General features: G+C 40.9%; 2 protein-coding genes across 2 annotated transcripts; both read right to left on the bottom strand.

Annotated features, from left to right (window-relative positions):
- Positions 1-399: 399 nt before the first annotated feature.
- Positions 400-2,985, bottom strand: LOC131105685 (uncharacterized). Its single transcript, XM_058054074.2, has 4 exons — positions 2,300-2,985; positions 1,554-1,835; positions 1,377-1,458; positions 400-1,135 (listed from the first exon to the last, which is right to left on the bottom strand). Exons 1-4 carry the CDS (start codon positions 2,709-2,711, stop codon positions 688-690), a joined length of 1,224 nt encoding a protein of 407 aa, XP_057910057.2. The 5' UTR covers positions 2,712-2,985; the 3' UTR covers positions 400-687.
- Positions 2,986-3,252: 267 nt separating this feature from the next.
- On the bottom strand, positions 3,253-16,334 carry il21r.1 (interleukin 21 receptor, tandem duplicate 1). The gene is made up of 9 exons (XM_078790503.1): positions 16,283-16,334; positions 15,092-15,197; positions 13,891-14,007; positions 13,504-13,694; positions 11,960-12,096; positions 11,689-11,881; positions 10,298-10,376; positions 6,770-6,863; positions 3,253-5,120 (listed from the first exon to the last, which is right to left on the bottom strand). Exons 1-9 carry the CDS (start codon positions 16,332-16,334, stop codon positions 4,458-4,460), a joined length of 1,632 nt encoding a protein of 543 aa, XP_078646629.1. The 3' UTR covers positions 3,253-4,457.
- Between the last annotated feature and the right edge of the window lie 1,758 nt (positions 16,335-18,092).

Here is an 18,092-nt window from a genome sequence, read left to right as displayed (position 1 = left end):
GGAAGAAAAAGGTGATAAATACACAAAATCCTTGTCTATTTGTAAAAAATAGAAAGACATGTGCTGCCTACCGACGTTTGCACGTCACATTGCAGCCTTCATCCCCCATAACAGCTGTCTCTTGGATCCTATTACAAGTCTTATACACACAAACAGGCTTGCAGTAACGTCAGCTGTCTGCATGCATTTGTAGGACCTTTAAGCTCACTCTGGATCTGCTTGAAGCCCATAACTGTCTCTGTAACAAAACATTCAACATGTTTTTCTTTGCGTGCTCATTAAACAATGAATAAATGACTACATGGTGCAAACGTCTGCTTGTCTTGTGTGGAAAAATGTGCATGATGCAAGTAAATCCCCAACCAAAATGACAACATCACACAATAGCATGTATTTAATGACATTTTTATTCAACACTCTTTATAGTACCACCAAAAAGATGTTGAGCTAAGAAGAAGTCAGTCGGCCTCAGCTGCCATTGCGGCTCTTGCACGCTAGGGGCGCTGTAGTGCCAGTGAGTGAGGGGAAAAAGAACACAGCCTCGATTATTATAGTCAGGGAAAAGTATTTGGACAGGTGAAGACTGCAGTAGGAAGAGATGATAAGGCTCCTCGTTAGTGCTTGTCAACTGGATCCATAACCAATAAATATTGTACCTTACAGTGCATAAACATCCTCCGTCTTGTATCAACTACACATAATTCCTCCCAGTCCTCCACTGTCGGCGTACGAGTTCACCTCATCCTGTGCTTCTCCTGGAGGCTCTGGAGGCTCTATGTGCTGCAGAGGGTACTGCGAGGGTTCGGTCTGGTGCAGAGCCATTTTACGTGCGTAGTAGTACCTCTTGGAGGAGGCTCGCCACGCCTCCCTCTGCTGGGCCTGCGACTCCTGAGGTAACGTGGATATCGGCGCCCGCTTCTTTTTATTCCCGAAGGCGAGGCAATGCGAAGAGGAGGTGGAGGCGGCATAGTGGGGAGCCGTCTGGTGGTGGAAGGGGCCGGGGCGCGCCAGGAGCGACTGCTGGCGGGCCACTTTGCGGGCGTAGTATCGCCTGGAGGCCGCTCTCCATGCCGCCCTCTTCAGCCTCTGGGCCTCCTCCGATAGCTCCGCCATGGAGACTCGCTTCTTCCTGTTCCTGAGGTGAGTGACACAGGTGAGCATGTCGGCTAACAATACTTCACTAGCATCTATTGACAGGCTGTGAGTATACAAGTTACGCTGTGCTGGTACAGTGGAACCCACATCAAGTGACAACCTGTCCATGTGAACCAGATTATTACAATGCTCATGCACGGCAATGAAATTATGGGCAGGCAAAATGTGACAACATCCTTCATTTGTCGTGATTGCAAGACTTTCATGATTAAAAATCCCACCTCAGTTGCTCCGCCTCTGTCATCTGGTGTGCGACTGAGTCCACTTCCCCGTAGTTCATCCCGTCCATGCGCTCCAGTTGGTCTAAAAGAACCACAACAATCCACGGTCCAGGTCACTTTGGTATACATAAAAAAACAAGTATTCATTTCCAATCCCTGGTCACTAGGGGGCGCTACCTTCATCCCAGCAAAGACTGCTGTCTCGCTCCTGGTGCTCCCTAAATCTCTCCTCGCTCATCTCCCACTTGATGAGCACAGAGTCGATGTCGCACGGCTCCTCTTTGACAGCCACACCGCTGGAAGAAGCCGACGGCGACTTCCTGGAGTCCTCTGACACACCCGAGGGGTCTGCTGAATCCAGCTCCGGGACCAATCGGCTGACGGGAGCAAAGGGGAGACTTGCTGACGCCTCCTGGCTCAGGGGGGGCACGTGCGAAGGTGGATTGGCAAAGAGGCCCACTGTGGGTGGAGGAGGCAGAAGGGTTCAAATGCTTTGAGTGTCTATCCAACCATTTTCTACAGCGCACACATAATGTATTTACTATTATTTGTACCATTAACATTGACATTTAGAAGGGCATTAGAACATTAGAAAATCAGTAGATGCGGCCTGAGCTACAAATCCTAAACAAATTGAGCGAAATCTGCCACCAGCTTGTGCAGGTATACTTGCAACAATAAGTGTATTTCAGTACTTTAGGGGGTGTCCAATTGCAACAATAAACACATAAGTGTATTTGATGTCCAATTATAACAAACATTTGTACAAGTACAAGTGTACTTTCTGGTGTCCCATTAAAACAATAAGCACATACACCCAATGATTTCTAAATAACCAAGAGGGAGTATTTAAGGGTACCCAACAATATACGACATAAAACAATAAAAGGTGAGGACATAAAAGGTACATAATGCCAGCTTACAAGACAAGCTCAGTTCACAGTGCTGCTGTTGTTGTTGTTGCTGCTGCTCCTGCTCTCCGGCTTCCGGCTCTGCGTCCCCGCCTTCGGCCCGCTCTTCCGAGGCCTGTCTCTCACCTGTGGCGGACGAGATGACCTGGTCGCGCTCGCTTCCGGAGAGCAGCGTGCACGCGCAGCCGCCGCACCGGCGCAAGGTGTGTGCCTCGCGCTCCATCTCGCGTAGCCTGCCCTCGAGACGCTGGATCTCTTTGTCCCTGTCGGCCACCATCCTCTGGTACTCCCGACTGCGGCTGCTGTTGACCCCGTAAAGCACGTTTAAGATGGAGTCCACGGCGAGCCTTATGGCGTTCTCCACCACCAGCGCCTCCTCGTCGCGGAGGTGCGAGTGGAGGCTGGTGCTCTGAGCTAAATTCATCTTCTCGAGTGTTTGTTTGTCAACGGGCAGCCGCTAGCAGTAGCAGACAAGCTAACAGGGGAAGCTTTCGCGGACAGGCTCGCTAAAGTTACATTTAACTCACGAATCCGAACCTTGTCGTCGACTGTAAACTCAACAATTAAAAGCAGAAGCCTCTAAATTGTTTTAAAACAGTTCCTTTCCGTCCACTTTGGACGCTGCCATCTCGCCTCCTGCCACCGTCAGTTGATTCTCCACCGTCATCAAGTCACTGCGGTTAGTCAACACAGCGCCAACTGGCGGATGGGAGGAGTAAGGACACGTCCGAATAATTCATAATGCCGCCTACAGAGAACATACTAACTCCTTATTTCTAAAATCACAAATACTTCAACTTGCTGATATAGTTCATCTTAAAACAGCTAAAATAATACATAAGGCTAAAAATAAGCAATTAGCTAAAAATGTCATCCAATACTTCTCTACAAGAGAGGAGAAATATGATCTCAGGGAAGAAGTACATTTAAAACACTTCTATGCTAGGACTACGTTATGCTAGCCATAGCATTTCAGTATGTGGAATCAAACTATGGAATGGATTGAGTAAGGGAATCAAACAATGCACAACGATGAGCCAATTCAAGAAACAATACAAGCAGTTGATGTTTGCTAAATACAAGGATGAAGAGTCTTGAACCAGTCATGATGTGCTATATATATCACTATATTGACACTTACTATGGTACACATTATGGCATTGTATGGTCATATCACCTCCTACTTCGGTACGGGACAAAAATTACAAAATTTAAAAAATACAAAAAAAAACCAAAACAAAACCTTAAACTGTATTATGGAAAGCAGGAAGTGAACAAATGTAATATTGACACTTACTATGGTACACATAATGTCATTGTATGGTCATATCACCTTGTACTTCGGTAAGGGACAAAAAATTACAAAAATAAAAAAACAAAACAAACCTTAAACTGTATTATGGAAAGCAGGAAGTGAACAAATGTAATATTGACACTTACTATGGTACCCATTATGTCATTATATGGTCATATCACCTTGTACGAGGTACATTATTTAAAAAAAACAAAACAAAAAAAACCTTAAACTGTATTATGGAAAGCAGGAAGTGAACAAATGTAACAGTGATTGTAAAAGTACAAGATGGAGGGGTATGATTTAATAAGCTTTGCTTCTTCCTACTCCTTTTGGACATGTGGAACTGGGAACTGATTATGGGATGCATTCAATTGGAATCTGATGCATGTTCAAATGAAATGAAACCATTACCATTACCATTACCAACTGTCACAGTGTGCCAGTGGTTTGCACGTCTGCCTCACAATGGGAACATACCGGGTACTCCGGTTTACTCTAATATCTCCAAAACATACATGCTTGCCCAACTGGAGAGTCTAAAATTGAATAAAATTAATCAAAATATGGCACACAATGTGGCCCCCTGCGTCATTTAGTTCCTCAGCGTGGCACTTAGTGGAAAAGGTTTGGACACGCCTATGCTACATTTGTTTTACATAGTTGACTTTGGAGCAAACACTGTTCTGAGAAACATTATTTTGCTTCAAAAGACAAAATACAAGCATCAACATTTCAAGAGAATAAAAAAAGATGAGAAAATGTCCCCTCGCTCTTCATAAAGCGTTGTTTCTCTTCTTAGAATGACACATAATGAACTTTTAACAGCATATACAATCCATAAAGAGAGAAAAAGAATATTGGTCCATCACATGTTCAGTGGAGATGGTTTGCAGAGTCTTCTCCAGAGGTGCTGGACATCATCCACTGTTTCACATAGTTGGAACGTGATGTTTGGTGCTTGTGTAAAAAATCTCCATCCACTCCACAGTTGGAGTCGGATGGGCTCCCGCACTCCCCGTAGCCACTGTCCACAGTGTCCAGGTCTACACACGGGTAACCGTTCTCTGACTGCTCATTGGAGGCCAGTGATGTTCTCTCTGGTTCTCTGAGCCAAGCGTTTGACGCATTGTTGAATATTTGTCTGTCCTCTTGTAATATCCCACCGTGTCTTTCCATCTGAAACATGTCAGGCTCATCGGAGTCACGGCCCACCAGCTCTCTGTAGCTTGGTGACTCACTGTCACTCAAGCTCCATGACGCCTCCTTGTCAAAGTCTTCCTCTCCCGACACAGTCACTGTATGCATGGACACGTGTCGGGCAGAGAGCCCGGTGCCCCGCACACTGCCGCCATCCTGGGAATGGAGCAGCGGGTTGCGGTCTGGAGCAGGCATGCGGGGGAGGAGACCGCCTTCAGGTTCTGCTTCATCTGACCTCTGGTGGCTGTTTTCACAGTGGAGCTGCGTCTTGGTCATGATGTCCATGTGAGCATTATTGCTGGAAAAGTCGTGTTCGCTGAACACGGGTTTCACCCACTCCTGCAAACAAACGGATTCGGAGACTTGTGGGTCATCTGGAGGTCTTGCATACTTACACTTAACATTTTGAGTGCATTCACAACCCAACCACCATCAATCATTGCCATCTTGGCGAAGTAGTAAAACATAGTAGCACAAATCATGTTGTTCTATGATTGCATTTGGCCTATTATTAGTCAAAAATATGCATATTTAAGCTCATTTTACTTGTTTCTTTTAACCCGAATGCAACATTTTCAATCCTAAAAGCTACGGCTGGCGGCCCGGCAGTCACAGCTAGGAGACCAGGGTTCAATTCCACCCTCGGCCATCTCTGTGTGGAGTTTGCATGTTCTCCCCGTGCATGCGTGGGTTTTCTCCGGGTACTCTGGTTTCCTCCCACATTCCAAAAACATGCTAGGTTAATTGGCCACTCCAAGTTGTCCATAGGTATGAATGTGAGTGTGAATGGTTGTTTATCTATATGTGCCCTGTGATTGGCTGGCCACCAGTCCAGGGTGTACCCCGCCTCTCGCCCAAAGACAGCTGGGATAGGTTCCAGCACCCCCGCGACCCTCGTGAGGAAAAAGCGGTAGAAAATGAATGAATGAATGAACTGAATTTTGTCTATAGTTAACTCACAATCGCATTTAATTGAGATTTAATAAGTTTTTATCTATAATAAGTAGTGGAAATCTTGTAGTAAACAATTCAACGTGCAACTACAATGATAATTACATCAAATTTTATATAAAAGGATATCAATTTGTGCCATTATTTAAAAAATACAGTCAGCAAGCATATTTTTATATTACTATTTTTCTTTATCATTAGCATATTAGCTCTTAAACTCGCCCATAAACGTTAAGCAAATACAAAATGTGAACGAGCGAGACCTCTCACATTTGTTTATTTGTGTCAGCTCAAAAAAAAGATTTGTTTTGTTTACGATACTGGTTTTAAATTCTAAATGTTTGTGAGTAAAAAGCCTATTTAGGAACATTCAGAAATGATTATTATTAAAGAATTGCCTCAATGCACATTTCCTTCATGAAATGTGCAAATGAAAATAGCTAAAACACAGGGCAATAGTCATAAAACATTTCATCCAAATTGCAAACCTAATATCATTTCATTTCTCTTTTAGAACACATTGACGGGACTGGTTGGCCAGGTACGTGTTGCTTTACAAAATATCAAAGCGGCCAAGTTGCATCCTTTCATTTTTCATGATGTGGCCCTAGCTGGAAAAAAGTTGCACAACCTTGAATTAGCTTAACAGCCGAAAGTGAAGGAAAGTTTCGTATTATTTGACATTTCATCCACAGATGCACAGAAAACATCTTCTTGGGCTCATGTGCAAATAAAAATGTTCTGTAAAAAAAGCTAAAGCCCCTTATTTCGGACAAAAACAAGCTACATTAACATGACATTTGCATGAAGAGGGTATTTCTTCCACTGAGCTAGTTATTTCTTCCCCAAACATCTAACCACGGTGCGTCATAAAAGGCCCACCGGAGCCACGGCGCAATGATTATTCACACCCCCCCAAGAGGGGCCCCTCTGTGTGACTTTAAAAGGGAATTTCCCATGAGTGGCTCCAGATGCTGCACATCGTTCCCTACCTGTGCGCCGCCTGGCGGCCACACATGTAAAGTACACCTTCTCACCTTGAAGTTGCCGCCGTAGTTGAGGTAGAGGGGCTTGAAGAAGTCGTGCGGCTTGGAAACATACGTGCTCAGCTGCAGTTTTTTCAGCAACAACCTGAGGAAAACGGAGTATTGACGATGATTAGAAAAGTTCCATGTTTGTGGTTGTGGTCTGCAGGGGTGGGCAACGGCATTGGATGGTACTGAGAGAGGTTTCGAATACTTTGTTGATCTTATCAGGAACATGAAACATGTATTGTTATATACAGTAAAGTCTCGTTATATCGATATTCTCGGGATTCGGAAAAAATACCGATATAACCGGACTATCCATATATCCGATCCTGCGCCGAACTGCATTAAAAGTGGGCAATAATGCACTCAACATTGTTCTATAGTATAGAACAATGTCGAGCAGCTTAAATCAATCTTTGCTTAAGGATTTCAATACCAAAAAAGAACACGGTGAACGGCTGCTTCCAGTCAACTTTATTTTTCACACTTCCACCACCAGAGCACAGCACACACACCGATTCCCACACTTCCTGGTTCACAGGTCATGCTCAACCCGCCCCACATAGCTGGCCAAACACATGCCTGCAACAGAAGAACCAACGAACGCCAGCACGTACATATGAAAAACAGTGATTATTGCAAGCGATAAAAAGATATCTGAATACAACACAATTAAATACATGTATTTGTACGCTTGTGTCTTCGTTGGAATAGGTGTGTATGCTATGTCAGTTGGTTCTTCTGTTGCAGGCATGTGTTTGGCCAGCTATGTGGGGCGGGTTGAGCATGACCTGTGAACCAGGAAGTGCGAGAATCGGTGTGTGTGCTGCGCTCTGGTGGTGGAAGTGTGAAAAATAAAGTTGACTGGAAGCAGCCGTTCGCCGTGTTCTTTTTTGGTATTGAAATCCTTAAGCAAAAATTGATTTAAGCTGCTTTTGTATCGATATAAGCAGACCAAATTGGCTGGCGGGAGATGAAAAGGGCATCGTAGTAACTGGATTATCATAATAACCGGGTATCGTACTAACGGAACTAATTATATCATAAAAGACTAGAAATTTGCCGGGAAATGAAAATAGTATCGTAATTAGTAGTAATTCGTTATAACCGATATCGATATAACGAGACTTTACTGTATTAACATTGTATTGGATCTCATTGAATTGTGCAGGTTTTTATTTGTTCCTTATCTGATGCAAGTCAACTGCAGAAATCGCACGTTCATTCTCTTCTTGCAACTGAGCGTCGGTCACCGCTGTCAGTGACGCGTTACTTCCTGTGAAGTGATGTGCGGCGCACGAGTGGTTTCTCGCTATGTGAGAGGTGATGCCAGGAAAGGGTAGACTGAAGCGCTTGAGAAGAGCATTCGCTATCGCCGCGTACGGGAAGTGCGCTCATCGTCGAGTCCGAATCTGCTTTCGCTTCGCTTGTCACGTCAGTCTGCACATGACCGCTCCAAACCATACACTGAGTACAATTGAGCAATGTTTTTATCATCTCCCTCTTTGTCTGCAACACACTGCACAGCTGCAAATGAAATATTAGCTTCTGTGGTTTTATTTACTGCAATGTTTATTTTTAATTGCGGATTTTTTATTATATTTATTATTAGTATTATTAGCGGCACGGTGGTCGAGTGGTTAGCGGTAGATTCTCCAAATTGCCCATAGGTATGAATGTGAGTGTGAATGGTTGTTTGTCTATATGTGCCCTGTGATTGGCTGGCCACCAGTCCAGGGTGTACCCCGCCTCTCGCCCCAAGACAGCTGGGATAGGCTCCAGCAACCCCCGCGACCCTCGTGAGAAAAAAGAGGTAGAAAATGAATGAATTATTAGCGGCACGGCTAATAATTGGTTATAATAAACGGTTAGCGCGCAGACCTCACAGCTCGTAGACCAGGGTTCAATTCCACCCTCGGCCATCTCTGTGTGGAGTTTGCATGTTCTCCCCGTTCATGCGTGGGTTTTCTCCGTGGTTTACTCCGGTTTCCTCCCACATTCCAAAAACATGCTAATTAACATGCTAATGTTAATTAGCCACTCCAAATTGTCCATAGGTATGAATGTGAGTGTGAATGGTTGTTTGTCTATATGTGCCCTGTGATTGGCTGGCCACCAGTCCAGGGTGGACCCCGCCTCTCGCCCAAAAACAGCTGGGATAGGCTCCAGCACCCCAACGACCCTCGTGAGGAAAAAGCGGTAGAAAATGAATTAATGAATGAATATGTTTTTGGTAAATAGCAGAAGTGGAAAAAACATCTGCAAATTTACGGGAATAAAGTCAAAATATTAAGAGAAAAAAGTTATATTCTAATGAGACAAAAGACACAATTTTACAAGAAAACAAAATAAAAAATTTGTTTGGGGGGAGTTAGAATATTATGGGAATCATAATATTGAACTATGGGTGTCATAATATTAATTATACTTAAATCAGGGGTCTCAAACTCAATTTACTTGGGGGCCACTGGAGCTTGGGTCTGGGTGAGACTGGGCCGCATCAGGTTTTCCAAAAAAAAAACAAAAAAAACGCATTTATTAAAAACAAAAAAATTAAAAAAACTTCGCTTTGGTTCCAATTTTCTACAATAAAAGCTCAGATAAAACATTCCACTGTTCTCAAATATCTTAATTTTTATTTTCTGCACAAATTAATATGAAAAATAAATAAACAAATCAAGAATAAAGAAAATCAATCAATCAGTAATAAATAAATAAATATAATAATAACAATAAAACGGTAAATATAAAAACTTAAGAAACCACATATAGTTGGTGGGTAGACAAATGATTTTTTTCAGATTAAAATGAACAAAGCATTATTAGAGCCCTGTAGACATGACAAAACACGACTATAGTCACATTTATACTCTTTTTATTTACAACATATTGTGCAACTGCAGGGTCTTGAGACACATGCTAACTCGCAAACTCGAGAGCTAGCGACCTAAACGGTAGCCTCCAAGTTATTTCCTTTAAACTTAAATAGCCAAAAACTTACCACTTCCACACGGATAGGGAGGATAACTATTAACAGTTATTTAACCTTTAACATGAACATGAATCAAACGTAATAATTTTTTCTGGGTACATGATACCATACAGCATCCATATCAAACTTGCGCGGGCCGCACTAACATTAAACTTTCATATCAAGGCGGGGGCCTCAAAGTAGTGTCCTGCGGGCCACATTTGGCCCGTGGGCCGCGTGTTTGAGACCCCTGACTTAAATTGTTACATTTTTTTAATAGCTTAATGTGTTATTTGATATTTCATTAATAGTAATTTAAAGCCATAATATTACTGAAAATCAATGGCAAAAAAAGAAATGACAGAATTGTAGAATGAATTACAGAATAGAAAATGAATGAATGAATGAATTAGTATTATTATTACTACTCCCTATTTACAGAATGTAACCCCAGCCAAATCCGATGATAATTGATGGACGACACTTCTGAAGAGGATGTCGTACAACTTCAACGTCAAAAAAATCCCAACTAAAAAAGTACTTTTTTACATTTTAGTACTCACGGTTTTTGGGAGAAACCCAACAACAGCACAGCGACAACAAGGACGACGACCAGGAGGGCGTAGAGCCAGGATTGTTTCTCTATAAAGCACACATGGCACAAACGTCATCAATCATGTTTGGAGGCCGGATACAAACAGGAAAAAAACTATTCCTGTTTTGTTGGACTACACAGACATGCTACTTGTTGCCGGGCGGAATTGGTTGTGCACACAATCACTGCCTGTGATAAAAATATGGTTTGTTATTGGACTTTTAAAACGTACATTATTAAATTTGATTTGACTACAATTAGTACACATTCATGTCACGCTGACTTGCAAGATCATCTCTCCCCTCACATACGTGGTGCCTTATGTTGTATAACACGGGGGTGTCTTTTTATTTTGTAAAGCCTATGCTAAAAAGTTATATATACTTGAAGGAAAAAACACTTTTTTATTAAGTATTTGGGCTTTCTTCTTGATGATCCTGTAATATTATTACTTCATTCCCATAATATTTGGACTGTATACCCCTAATATTATAACTTTCCCCCCAACATCTTCGTTCTCATGCTACTAAAACTATGTTATTTTCTTTATAATATCATATTAACATTATATTCAGTTTATTCTCATTAAATTCTGTTTTTTTTATGTTTTCAATTGGCCGCACGGTGGTCGAATGGATAAGATGTTGGCCACACAGTCAGTCACTTTATTCTTGTAAAATTATTCCTGATTATTTAATTTTTGCCATATTTTTTAAAAATTTCCAAATGTTTTGACTTTCTTATATTAGTATATTTTATTCTCATGGCATTGTGACTTTATCCCAGTAATATTTTCAATTATTTCCATAATATTTGAGTTTATTCCCATATTCTAACCTTTTTAAAATAATGTTATAGTTTCCTTTCTAGTTTTTTCTTGTTATATTACAACAGTTTTCTCTTAATATTTTGACTTTATTCTTTTCAAATTACTGCTGATTATTACATTTTTGCTGCCGTTGTTTTCTTGTTAGATTACGTTTATAGAAAGTGCCAATAAAATCCAGCCATGTGCTGCAAATGACCCTCATGCCACATTTTGGACACCACAGATTTTAGCATGACTTTCCAGACATTTATCTAGAAGACGCTTTTCCGGGTTTTATTGTTTTGTTTTGTTTCATTTTCAAGTTTTATGAAATTGTACCTCTCATTATTCCTAGAGAAGCTGTCTCATCTTTCATCCATTTTGGGGCAAATAGCAGATTTCCCCGTGGCGTTGCCCATTTAGAACGACTAAAACGCTGGTTTCATTGGCTACTTGGCTCGCTAGGTCTTAACGCAGCAGTGAAAGGACAGGGAGAGGTGGCAAAACACAACAAGTCTCCATCTACTTTCAGCACCCGACGCTTGGTTTACCTGCAACGTCTGGGGAGTCTGCAGGCGATGATGTCCACTCAGCTGTGGAACTCCACTCGCTCCATGGACCCTGAGACGGATTACCGGGGGACATTTTGGCCTGAACTTCCACACTAAACCTCGCACTAAGGGGCAGCTCCTTGCGATCCAACAGGAGGAACTTTGTATCCACCGAGAAGGAACGTTCTGGATGCTGTCAAAGGCGGACACCAGACATCTCAACACCAGAAGTGTAAAAAAAAAAGTGCAAAGTTGCAAAGTAAACTTTCACCTGTGAGAAGCCTTGGTGTGCTCGGATGCGCAGCCTGTATATAAGAAGATGTCTATTATTGTTGCTATTGTCCCATGTGATGTTGTAGAACCTGCCGACGTTCATCACTTGCACATCGGAAGGAGGCAGAGGTTTCACTGGTTTTAATGCATAAGATGATAGATATTAATAAGTCAGTGTTTACAACAACAGTCAAATATACAACATAAGGTGGCCAGAAATATTTCAAAATTAGTTCTCAATCAGAAATCACTCCACACTCTTTATTGCTCTCTGGTTCTACCATATCTTACTTATTGTGTGGAAATATGGGCTAATAACTGAATGGTGACATTATTTCTAAGTTAGTTATGCAGTCAAACAGAGGCGTTCCATAGCCTTTTCACAACGTTATGTTGGCCCCCTTTATGTCAACGTACACTGAGCACAAAGCCGAGAAGTTGACAAAGTAAGTTGACAACCACCGGTTGCGGTACACTATAACTCTGTTTGGGGGATTTAGGTTTGGTTGAGCTGCAATCATGAGCATAAAGCCTGGTTTTGTTGAGACACTATTGCGGAATACACCGTTTGGACACTCCTGCCTTAAACATCCTGATCGCCCATTTAAAGTTGTATTCAACCACTGTTGTGAAAAAGTGTACTTTTAAGAACATCCTAGACGGGAGTAACACTGACTTCGCAGATGACTAATGTTTAAGAGACCTTGCCGGAGGTCTCCATTTCCTGTCAACCGCACGTCTCCTCTTCTGCAGAAAGGGTCTACAGCAGGGGTCTCAAACACGCGGCTAGTTTGAGGCCCCCTCAACATTAAACATGAAAGTTTAATGTTAGTGCGGCCCACGCAAGTTTGATATGGATGCTGTATGGTATCATGTACCCAGAAAAAATTATTACGTTTGATTAATATTCATGTTAAAGGTTAAATAACTGTTAATAGTTATCCTCCCTATCCGTGTGGAAGTGGTAAGTTTTTGGCTATTTCAGTTTAAAGGAAATAACTTGAAGGCTACCGTTTAGGTCGCTAGCTCTCTAGTTTGCGAGTTAGCATGTGTCTCAAGACCCTGCAGTTGCGCAATATGTTGTAAATAAAAAGAGTATAAATGTGACTATAGTCGTGTTTTGTCATGTCTACAGGGCTCTAATAATGCTTTGTTCATTTTAATCTGAAAAAAAATAATTTGTCTACCCACCAACTATATGTTTTTATTATTTGTCGTTTTATTATTATTATTATATTTATTTATTACTGATTGATTGATTTTCTTTATTCTTGATTCGTTTATTTATTTTTCATCCTATTTTGTGCAGAAAAATAAAAATGAAGATATTTGAGAACAGTGGAATGTTTTATCAGAGCTTTTATTGTAGAAAATCAGAACCAAAGCACTGAAAAAGTTTGTATATTTTTCTGTTTTTAATAAATGCGTTTTTTGTTTTTTTTTTGGAAAACCTGATGCGGCCCAGCCTTCCCTAGACCCTAGCTCCAGTGGCCCCCAAGTAAATTGAGTTTGAGACCCCTGGTCTACAGTTTTGTCGCTTACCCACGTCACTCAGAGCCCAGCTGGACAATTCGCTCGTCGTGATGACGGCTGCCGGCCCTTCTTGATGACCGACGCTCGCCGTGCATTCAGTGCCGATAGCAGCGATGTCGTAGAGCGCGTGCGGGTACATGACGCACCAGGACAGAGGAGGCGTGACCTGGCAGTTGTCCGTGGCGTGAAGCTCTCCGTCGCTACAACAGCAAAACGGAGAATGAGCTTTGTCAACTACAGTTGTGCCATAAATTAGCCAAAGATACCATTTTTGACACAAAAATGAGTACTGGTGTTAAACTTTAACGGCCAAATCAATAACATCATCCCATTTTTACCACTTTAAAAACATTGCCAAAATCAAGGGAATAGTGTCTAAACCAGATTTAGGGAGACTATGCCATGCCTTTGTCTCCAGCAGGCTGGAAAACTGCAACAGTCTTCTCATTGGGGTCAATAAATGAGCTGTAAAACAGCTGCACTGCATCCACAATGCTGCTGCTCGAGTCCTGACTAGAACAGAAAATATGAGCATATTAGCCCAGTCCAGGCCGCACGATGGACGAGTGTTTAGCATGTTGCCCCCTCAGTCAGGAGATCGAGAAGACCTGGCATCTCTGTGTGGAGTTTGCATGTTCTCCCCGTGCATGCGTGGGTTTTCTCCGGGTACTCCGGTTTCCTCCCACATTCTTAAAACATGCTAGGTTAATTAGCCACTCCAAATTGTCCATAGGTATGAATGTGAGTGTGAATGGTTGTTTGTCTATATGTGCCCTGGGATTGGCTGGCCACCAGTCCAGGGTGGAACCCGCCTCTCCAGCATACCCTGCGACCCTAATGAGGATAAGCGGTATAAAATTATTCCTGATTTTTTTTATTTTTGACATATTTTTTTTTTAATTTCCAAATGTTTCGACTTTCTTATATTAGTATATTTTATTCTCATAGCCTTGTGACTTTATCCCAGTAATATTTTCAATTATTTCCATCATATTTAGAGTTTATTCCCATATTCTAACCTTTTTTAAAATAATGTTATAGTTTCCTTATAATATTACTGGACTATTCTAGTTTTTTCTCCTGAGATTAATTTTGACTTCATTCTTTTCAAATTACTTCTGATTATAAAATTTTTGCTGCTGTTGTTTTCTTGTTCTTGTTAGATTATATTTTGAGAAAGTGCCAATAAAATCCAGCCATGTGCTGCAAATGGAACTCATGCCACATTTTGGACACCACAGATTTCAGCATGACTTTACAGACATTTATCTAAAGACGCTTTTCTGGGTTCCGAGGCTGCGTTTCAGTTTTTTGCTGCCAAAATCTGGCATCGTCTTCACGACGAGGATAAGCGGTAGAAAATGAATGAATGGAATTATGTTTAATTATTTTAGAATGAGTCAATGTTAAAGAGATTTTACCCTTCTTTCTGTAAAACACTATGAATGACATAGTGTGCAAATGGTGTTCTATAAATAAGCTTGCCTTGTTTTATAAATATAAAATATCAAAATGTTCCTAACAAAATACTATGCAACATTAGCATCTAACTAAAGAGTATCTGAATGGAAAGTTGATCGCCGTGATGATGATTTACCTGCAGTTGACCAAAAGGCGGAGCGGCTGCGATGGTACGGAACCACACGAGCAGTTGAGCAGAACGTCATAGTCCGTGTAGCAGGTGACGGCGCATGAGGAGGCCGCTGCAGCAACGAGGAACACGTTCACATCTCAAAGAAAGCACTCATGTATTAGTAGTACATGTAGTAGTACTGCATGTGTGGTTGCTTGTCGCTACGCAGACTTGGAAGGACTCGGTGATAACTGCACCAATATACGTAGTACAATAAAGGCAGAACCTTCAAAGTCCAAGTCTCTTTTTTTACTGTCACCCAGTGGCTGTTTATAGGTATTACAAGAATGAATAGGCATTGTGTGGTGTAAGTGTATTTTGTATTATTATTTTGTATTATATATGTACTGTATTATTTTCTATTGTAGTCCTTATTACTGAGATTGGAGCTAGGGAGATTAAATCAGCGGTGTCAAAATCAAGGCCTGGGGGCTGGATTTGGCCAGCCCCCATGTCATTTCATGTGGCCGCAGAAGCCTGGAAATAATGCAAATCAAAAACACGCTTATTTCATGTTATTATTTTAAGAATATTATTTGTTTATATAATTTTTCTATTTTATTATTTTTTTTTTACTTTTTATATATATAATTTATTATTTTAATACGGGGAAAACTGACTTTATTTGTATATATTTTATTTTGTAAAATTATTTAAATATATGTATATTATATTAAGTAATAAAAATAAAAAAATTTTTTTGAAACTTCTTGCTAAATATTTATTTTTATGTAGAAATACATAATATAATAACAATTTCTTATTTATTATTAATATAATAATTATTATAATTATACAATAGTATTATACAGTGGTAGTGTATAGTCAAATTTCTGCTCGGCACCTTGCCTGTTTTCATTGTAAGTAAAGTAAAAATTATAGGAGCTCGAGTTTGAAACCCAGACGGGACGCAGGGCTTGCTAGACATTGCGTGTCATATACGTATACCACTTTTGCCATACTCGACGCAAAAAACACTGCAGTACATTCAAGAATGGTGGGGCTAGTTTTATACACACTGACTAACAATAACTACATTAAACATTACTGTACATATAAAGTACAAAAGGTGCACCCCCTGCTGGATCCGGTGAGGCCCTGCCCGCCCTGCCCCTGATGCAGAGCGGCCATATTATTATGAACTAAAGGACATACCTGCTTCAATCAACAGAGTGAGGCTCGAGAGCGTCAAAAAGACGGCAGCCATGATGACAAGACAATCTTTGTCAGCTGCTGCCCAGAAAATAGGAAACAGTGGGGCGAGTGAAACCAAATATTTTTCAACTCATATCCGTTTGTCGAAGAATATATCATATATCAGTTCTTAGTCCAAGTTCAGCACAGTTGTTTTTAACCTTCCTCTTGTGTTAGCTTTCTGGTATCATCTCTTATGTTAACGGGTCGGTTTTGACCCATGTATTAAATCAGCTATAAAATACACTAAAAACAATAAGTTACCATCAAATTTGCTTCTTCGTGTCTTGGTTACCTTCTTAGGCTTCCTCTTCCATGAAAATGTTGCTTTTAATACTTTTGGTGTGGGCATGGAGGCCTTTTCTAAAAGCTCTGATAAAACATTCCACTGTTCTCAAATATCTTACTTTTTATTTTTCTGCACAAAATAAGATGAAAAATAAATAAACAAATCAAGAATAAAGAAAATCAATCAATCAGTAATAAATAAATACATTTTTTCAGATTAAAATGAACAAAGCATTATTAGAGCCCTGTAGAGATGACAAAACACGACTATAGTCACATTTATACTCTTTTTATTTACAACATATTGCGCAACTGCAGGGTCTTGAGACACATGCTAACTCGCAAACTAGAGAGCGAGCGACCTAAACGGTAGCCTTCAAGTTATTCCTTTAAACTTAAATAGCCAAAAACTCACCACTTCCACACGGATAGGGAGGATAACTATTGACAGTTATTTAACCTTTAGCATGAACATGAATCAAACGTAATAATTTTTTCTGGGTACATGATACCATACAGCATCCATATCAAACTTGCGCGGGCCGCACTAACATTAAACTTTTATATCAAGGCGGGGGCCTCAAACTAGTGTCCTGTGGGCCACATTTGGCCCGCGGGCCGCGTGTTTGAGACCACTGATCTATGGTGTTGGGGTGAATTTTGACCCATATATATTCATGTTAAGAAAAGTTAGAAAAAGTGATTGTTTTCAGCAACAGAACTTTAGTATAAAGTGAAATGAAAAAGCAGAACAGGTCCAGATCTTGGTTCACTGTACATCTTGCCATTCTTTCCAAATTGTAAATGTGCCATCAGTCAAATGAGTGAATTCCCCTCACGGAATGTCTGGACCTTGTTTTTCTGCTGGTATACTGGAAAAGCGGTCAAAATGAGAATCCCCTGAAGCTTCCATGATGAGAAGAGGAGCTGGTTGTCATTGTGTTGGCTAATTGTACACTTAGGATTTCAGTTTTGGCTCAAAATAATACGGGTCGGTACCAAACCGAACACAAGAGGAAGGTTAAGCAGTAACACAACATTTTTATGGTAATTAAAATTATTTAATTTAGATGACAAAAAAGGCACTTACCTTCTATAAAGCGGACTCTCAGAAGCCAAAAGACATAACAGAAAGAGACGCTCACTGGAACTGCATTGGTGTCAGCTGCTGTGATGTCAAATGTGGTTTGCCGCCTCCTCGCCGCATTAACGCTGCAAATAGAACAAGCGCATCCTTTTATTGTTTTCTTCTGGTTGCACAACAATGCAGACACTTGTAGCAATGAGAACGCTTCTTCACATCATTGTCATTGTCTGCCGTTGACATGTAAATTTTGACCTTTGACACAAAACGTTTCAGTACTGAGATGATCATACGCGTTGACTAGAAGATTTCATGTCAAAATACCATTGAGGTAAACATGCATGTCTACACCGGGCACTTGGAGGGGTTTTACAGTGTCTTTCAGCTGAAATGACTCAC

This window comes from Doryrhamphus excisus, linkage group LG5, assembly GCF_037039965.1.
Source record: "Doryrhamphus excisus strain RoL-2023G ecotype Guam linkage group LG5, RoL_Dexc_Guam_v1.1, whole genome shotgun sequence".
Lineage (NCBI taxonomy): Eukaryota > Metazoa > Chordata > Actinopteri > Syngnathiformes > Syngnathidae > Doryrhamphus > Doryrhamphus excisus.
The sequence above is the reverse complement of the archived record's forward strand: the minus strand, read 5'-3'. Positions and strand labels throughout refer to the sequence as shown.